This window comes from Archocentrus centrarchus, chromosome 6, assembly GCF_007364275.1.
Source record: "Archocentrus centrarchus isolate MPI-CPG fArcCen1 chromosome 6, fArcCen1, whole genome shotgun sequence".
In the NCBI taxonomy this organism is placed as follows: Eukaryota; Metazoa; Chordata; class Actinopteri; order Cichliformes; family Cichlidae; genus Archocentrus; species Archocentrus centrarchus.
This window is the reverse complement of record NC_044351.1, coordinates 31,698,688-31,706,195: the sequence shown is the minus strand read 5'-3', so window position 1 is coordinate 31,706,195 and position 7,508 is coordinate 31,698,688. Positions and strand designations below refer to the sequence as shown.

At 43.5% G+C, this 7,508-nt stretch overlaps 1 protein-coding gene across 1 annotated transcript in view; it reads right to left on the bottom strand.

The window, feature by feature from the left end:
• Nucleotides 1–460: 460 nt before the first annotated feature.
• The window catches only part of st3gal2 (ST3 beta-galactoside alpha-2,3-sialyltransferase 2), a 30,413-nt gene continuing 23,365 nt past the window's right edge, over nt 461–7,508 (bottom strand). The window contains exon 8 of the mRNA XM_030731992.1: nt 461–7,485. Coding sequence (XP_030587852.1) covers nt 7,312–7,485 — 174 coding nt within the window. The 3' untranslated portion in view covers nt 461–7,311. The remainder of the gene's footprint in view (nt 7,486–7,508) is intronic.

Here is a 7,508-nt window from a genome sequence, read left to right as displayed (position 1 = left end):
GGTCAGTTTGTGATCAACTTTGGTTTTATTCATTTCAGACAGACAGTTACTCACTGGAAATGAATCTGAACTCAAGTATTCTCCTTAAACTGTCTATAAAAGGTGGATGCAGCTTCCAGGTCTAAGTGTTTAATGACCAGCAGGGGGTGGGTGGTCCCTGTGGACTGCTGGGAAACAGCCCCTTAATATTGAAAAGTTTCTACTTAGAGAGCCTGGATTAGATTAGTTTGAGCTAGAGATGAAACACTACACTGGCTACATGTATCTCTTATTCAGTCTATTGATAGTGACGCAGTTCACCTACATAAAAAAAAAAGCCTTAAAAAAACATGTACAAGCTTTTGTTGCCGAGACTATCAACAGAGTTATTGTCATTAAAAATCCTTTGACCACTTGAGGGCAGCAGAAAAAAATAATAAAAATACCTTTAAGTCATCACAGACAGCATCAGGCCTTGACCTCATGTTTCATGAAGCTTTTATTTGTACAATGGCATAAGATACAAAGAGTCTGTTCACATATCATACAGATGTTTGAGTGCAGTAAATACACCTTGTCCTACCAAGGGATGAGACAATAAAGCCGAGACTAGACGACGACAAATCCAGACAGCAGGAACAGGAAACCGCCCACATGGAAATGTTTTACCCCTCCAAACGTTACTGTTTAAATATCTGACTACTCATTTTGCTGTAACGACAGATGCATTCACTAAGCAGCCTTTAAGCCTACTTGATAAGTCTGGTGTTTTGTCTAGCTCACTGTAGAGCACTGACAACAGCTAACAGAGGTATGTATGAATGTTGGCTTTACAATCCACGGAGACGGTCTGACATGGGCTGTCTGCAGCTCGCTGACTGCTGCTGCTGCTGCTAACGAGCCGTTTCTGTTCAATGCAGACCAGTGAACTGATGAGGAAGGAGCCGCTTGTGGCTGTTCCCACCTCAGCAGGCTGGCAGGAGGAGCGTGCGATGTAACAATGCCAACAGCCAGCACCGGCAGTGTTTTGATCATGATATATTTGTTCCTGTAAGCTCTTTTTCAAACAGCCAGTGAAATGCCTGTCCCCGCCGCACAAAGCTATTCTCCATTACCTCACAGTGACACACAGCTTCACCCACAGCAAATGGAAAGAAACAGAATGAGAGGATGTGAGCTGTATTAAACTATTAATCTGGCACAGATTGTTTATGATTCACCTCTGCTAGACAACCACAAATTGATCCAATTTTCTCAGTTTCTGTCAACTTAAACTCAGTGATGAATTTAAGAGTTTTTTTTTTTTTCTTTAAAGCAGGCTTATATTTGTTATAAATGACAGTAGCACAAAGACTCTAAATGGCCAGTCTGGCTACCTACTAGTGCCTCTAAAGCTCATTTATTGATTGATGTAGTGACAAACACTGTTGTGTTTCCTGACAAGCCCGCCTATGGCCGCATAGACTGTATATAAAAGATGGACGTAAGTTTGGGTCGAAAATTAAAGTGTGGTCCTCATTAGTCTCCAGAAGAATGATAAAGCAGAGTATGCTCTTCTGCGCGACAGACACATCGTTAGCCAATCAGTGATGTCCTTCAGAGTCACAGTCAGATACAAAGTGCTCATCTTGAAGCTTCACAACAGTTCACTAACTGATGAGTGACATCACAGTGACTACTTCTATCTTTTATATACAGGCTCTGTGTTCCACCCCACCTGAAGTTTGATTGGCTCCCCTGGCCCTCCTCCCAAACTGTGTCGTCATATCGATGGGCAGAAAATCGGAGGAGGCCAAAGGCGTGTAAACCACTCAAAAGCACCAACTTTTATTACTTTGCAGTTCAGTGCCATAACAATACTTCTGCAGTATCGCTGCGTGGCAGCCAAGTCTCCTAATGCATGTTTCTGCAATCCGCAATTAAAATGATCATAACTGAAATTTAAGTCATTTTCTAGATGATTTGGTTTAGTAGAATTTTCCGATTTTCCCTCCAAAGTCAAACCACACGTGCATGCGACGCTATAAACATCAGTTTCCAGTTCTTCCTTTTTTTGCCGATCAGGTGCTTTGAAGTGGTCTTAATTCCCCTCACTCACTCTGTTTGATTACCCCACAAACAATCCAGCTAATTAGTCCAAAGTGCCCCGTTCCTATCCAGGAAAAATGGAAACTGCGATAAACTCCCTCTGCAGCGTCACAAAGCTCGATAACATAGTTTCAGGCGATCTGTAATTGGGTGATGTTTGTGGCTTCACCAAGCAGCAGCAGCACATAGCATGTGAGACAAAACGGAGTAAAAATAGTCCAGGATGTATCAGGGACCTGGATTCCACTGACAGCACGAACAAAGCAGCTTTTAGCGCAGGGATGGCTGGGGTAGTCTGGCCTGGATTTTAAAAGCAAAACAACAGTGCACATTTGGAGGAAATCAGTCCAGCTTAGGCTGGGGCATAAACTCAGCACTTCCTGTAAGTTATTTACATTTCTGCCACTATCTGTGGAGTGAACCACACATTCAAATTTCACCTGAGGAAACCTCACACAGCCTGGACATGCAACAACTGTCATGTTGCTGGGGAAAAAAAAAAAAAAAGATATGCACAGACTTAGCTCAAATGCTATCAACTGCTCCTTAAAAAGCTACGACGCAGAACCTAACCAGAAAATTGGTTCTTCAGGAGAAAAGAAAAATGAGAGCACTGGGTCAGAGATGGGAGAAAGGGCCTACTTTGAGTTAGAAATACAACAGGGAACACTCAGATCTGTGTCATGTTTTGTAGGTGGGGTGGGGGTGGGGTGGGGACTTCACACTAATTTAGGCAGCTACACCCGAAAGGGATCACCCTGCCACTTTATCTCTTTCCATCACAATATTCTGGTCTACAGCCGAGAGCCAGGAATCTGATTTCAGTGCTGGAACAGGGTCTGCTCTGTTAGAGGGTACAGTTAACCTTTAATACTTTTGATAGGGGTGTGTTACATCGCTGGCAGGGAGACAAAAAAAAAATGCATAAAAGCTGTTTTATCTCTACAACAACTTGCAGATTCAGTTTGAATGGGGCAGCTGGAAAAACAAACAAACAAAAAAAAAAAAATCAAAACCAGGCTCAAGTTCACCACGGCAGCGTGACGGTGCTGCGTCTAAAATTTTAGCTGCTTTGTCATCGTCTCCATCTGCTGTTCTACAGTCACTGCGTGCTTCAAAAGAGACAAAAACAGGACAGGTACCTGCAGTGTCACGGGCTTGAATCCAGCAGATTCAAGCTCTCTCTGTCTACCGTCTTTCATGCCTCAAAAGCATCGACTGTGTCCCAAAAAGAAGCAAAGGGCCTAATATGAATTCACCACGAGTCACGCCGCATCACGATTTTATATCCTCTCCCTCAGCCTACAGCCATCTTTAGGAAACACTGTCAGTGTACAAAGCAGTACAGAGACGTCTGTACCGTGAGCAGAAGGCAGAAGAGTGTGTTTCACGAAGGTGTGTGTATATACAGCTCTGAAGGCACAGTTCTCAGCCAGAAGATGTGCGTGTGTGTGTGTATGTGTGTGTGCGCACATGTTTGTGGAGGAAAAATGGCAAACGGTAGCAGGTGTGTGTTGCCCGTGGAGCAGCTGTAGGCGCGAGGACGTCCAGCAGCAGGACAAGGCACAAAAGCATGAGTGTGCGTGTGTGTGTGTGTGTGACAAAGAGAAAAACAAACACAAACAGTATGTCCACAGCAACACCAAAGCATCCTGTTAAATGTGCAAAATAGAATAAAAACACTGAAATCAAGTACAACGATAATACAGTAATACACCAACAGAGCTGGTATCAGTAGCAGAGGCACAGCTTAAAGCGGACCTATTATGCTCATTTCCAGTTCTCAGGCTGTAAGAGTAGCTTTGCATGATTCACAGTTCAAAATAATCCTTATTCATCTCATACTGGGACTTGGTGAAGCCCCTCAGTTCATCCACTGTCTGAAACAAGCTGTGATAGCTCCTCTCCCTTTAAGCCAGCTCTCTTCTAGCTGTAGATAATCCCAGCATGTGGAATGAATGGACTCCTGTAGCTGCAGCTAAGATGACCATATTAGGGATATCCCCTGTTTATGACATCATACAAAGCCAAGAGTAGAAAAACTGCGTGAAACTGGGTGATTAGAGCAGAGTGAAGCTTGAGTTTGTGACCTCAGTGTTTGATATTTTGGCCATGTTTGATATGAGCATCCACCAATGTAACAGTATATACAGATAATAAGGAAAAGCATGATAGGTACCCTTTAAAGCAAAAGTGATGGTTAAACTACATGTAAAACATAAAATACCTAAAAACAACCCTCATAATGTTAGCGTATGACATCCCCGAAGTTATGGCAACAATTTTGAAGAGATGCACCTGCTCTCACACAGGTTTTATCTCACATGGATGTAGCAGGTGCTGCAGACGCTGGCACTCTCAGTTCCTTCATAACCATTTTTAGGAGGGTGTCAGATTTGTTATTTTAACTCAGCGCATGCCACATTATGAGTCACTAAATACACAGTGACTCATAAAGAAAAAAATATTCAAGCTGTACCTGGCACTTTTCTCACAGAGCAGCATTAAAGGTCCTGACAAGTTTGTTTTTTTGTTTTTTTTTTGTGTCATGCCTGTGTTTTATGGGTTAAAATAGGAAAGCCAGATTTGTAAAAATGTGAGTGGAAATAAAGTTTAAAAAGCATAAAAACACTGTCCTGGTGAAATTTGGGAGCCTCAGGCAGAATTAAAGCAGCACCGCAGAGTTTTTGTTTTCACTCACTGGTACTCATCAAAACTCTGTGTGTGTGTGTGTGTGTGTGTGTGTGTGTGTGTGTGTGTGTGTGTGTGTGTGTGTGTGTGTGTGTGTGTGTGTGTGTGTGTGTCCTTCAGGTCTGACAGGAATGCATTTTCCTTTTTATCACAGCCCCTCATTGCAACATTTTAGCCACTGTCTCTTTAAGCCCCCCCCGGGCTCTTATGTTTGTCTCCTCACCTTAGGAAGAGCCAGAGCTACGGTTGACCATATAAGGAAATATGTGTCAAGCTGACATCAGCTAGACACAAGAGTAGAAAAAAAAATTGAAACTAAGCATTTAGAGCAGTGAAATACTTAAGCTTAGAGCTCACAGCAGTTACTGTCACCTAAGCTTACTTTACTGTTTGAAAATTTGGCAACATTTAATATGGGCATCCACATTTGTAATACTATACATAGATGTATATATACTATATATATAATATATAGTATATGACAGAAAATAAAGAAAAGCATATTAGGTCCCCTTTAAGTTTTTTCAGACCTGTGTAGGAACCTTGAGTGCCTTCCCTTTTTCAGCCTCCACCTGCGTCTTTATAACCACATCTCCATGCTGCCATCTTTGGATGGATTTACAGCCTCAGCTCAAACCAAATAATCAGTCTACCTCTGCTCTAAAAACTGTCTAGCAGCACATCCTAAACTATGTTAAAGGTGGTGAATATCGACGAGTAAATCACTAGTATGTTTTTTTCTGAGGTGAAACTGTAAATCCAGCCAATCAAACAAAACTTAAGCATGAAATCTGCGCTCTGCGGAGGGGAAATGTCAGCATGACGAAAAGAACAGGACAGGAAGTGCAGTTTTATGGTAGAGAGGTCAAGTGTAAGGCGACTGGTAGCTCCACCCCCTCCAGACGTAGCTGAAAGTTTTAATTGGTCAAACAGGGACTGGGGCTAATTGTTAATGAAGCTGAGCAACTGACATGTTAATACTTCTATTATCTGGTGGAGGTTTCTTTCACTCCAGTAAATGGTCCTTAATTTGGGATGAAGTGCTCCCAACAGTCTCTAATTCCACTGAGGTGCGGGAGTTTGGATGGAGTCTTAGCTTCTCTGTCCTTTCCAAACCAGAGCGGTGAGCACAATCTGTGTAGAACCGTGCATGTGGCTGCACACAAACAACAGCAAACGGCCTTCTTTTTCTTTTTCTGCTTCTCATGCTGGCTTTGTCAGTCTGGTTCTATAAGCCCCAGCTCTTTGTTTTCAGTCCTCTTCTCCCAAATTAGACCTGGACAGACCACATGAGGATTAAACTCGGGCCCGGAAACTCGCATGCCTCCATCCAAACATGAAATCCCCGGAGGTGGACTCTTGGCCTCAGCACAGTCAAATCAACACTCTCCCAGAACATTTTCTCTCCGAGTCTGAATGTGAATAAAGACTGTAGCAGGGGCCTGTAGTCGTTGTGGCATTTAAAAACAGGATGTGGTGCTAGTGCTGCAGTAATCTTTCTGAGTCAGAATAGCTCAAAGGCAAAAGTCTCCATTGTGCTTCTGTGGGTCAGCTGCACGGTGCTAATCCCTTGCTGAGACTGGTAAGGACCCTGGGGGCTTTAGAGGACAGTCATATGCTATAAACCCACAGCAATCACATGCTGTCTTATAAGGAACCATTTTACAACCCACCACTGTCACACAGACCTCGTAACACTGTCTCGCAGAAAGTCCAGAACATGTTGAGAACCCACATAAATTGGAAATTTAACAGTAAAGAACGTCAAGATCCGAGAAGAACAATTGTTTCTAAAGTGGTTTGTAGAAGTACTGGAGTCCTTTGAATGTCCAACATTACACTTTTGTGCCTGTCACCACAGCCTTGTCTGAAGGCATGCACTTCCTGATGTCCACAGCAGGGAAGGGGAACGACAATCCTCTTGACACTGCCGGTTCTGCTTCTGTTGTCTTTTCAGCACATAGGATACTGTGCCTCTGTTTTTTATTGAGGATTAGGTCGTCATCCAAGGTGAATATTTCCTCCGGATTTAGTCCAAAAGTGGAACATCTGTTTCTGGGATCACTCCTCCTCCAGCATCCTCCATGCTGCAAAACAAAGTCTGTATTTACTGACACTGATTAAGTCTCCCTGGCTGTCCAGCCCACACTCCTGTGTTTGTGCTGTCCTTGGCCTAACGCAGCCCAGGTGAAATCCTGAGCCTTTTTACATCTAATTTGAGGCTCAACTCTCGATTTGGATCAGTGAAAAAAGTCACACTGGATCTACGCAATACCTGTTCCTGGTTTCTTAACATCCAGCCTCAAGAGGGGGCATCTTCTTTATTATGAGGGGAAAGTGAATGGAGTAACTGCTTTTCACCTCATGTGTTAAGTGCCGACTGTGATCATTTTGTCTCGTCTCCAGTAAGCACTTGGTTTTACTTCAACTGAGAACCTAAACTCGTGCAGGCAAGTGAAAGCAAAAACACGACGTAAGCAGCCTGTATAGTGTCTGTTTGCTGAACCAGTCCTCTAACACTAAACCTTAGATATATGCAGGATGTTTGGCTGGTTATTTCCCAGGAAATACTGTGATTTTGCCGGCCTTGGCCAGTCGCTCAATGATCTGGGCTTCGTAGTCTGCGTCGTGGACGCCGGTCTTTCTGAACTCTCCGGAGTAGCGGTTCTGCTCCCAGTAGTGGTGCCAGTTTCCTCGGCTGTCCGCCCCGAAACCAAACACGTTCACCTGGAGGAGAGTGGAAGAGTTAT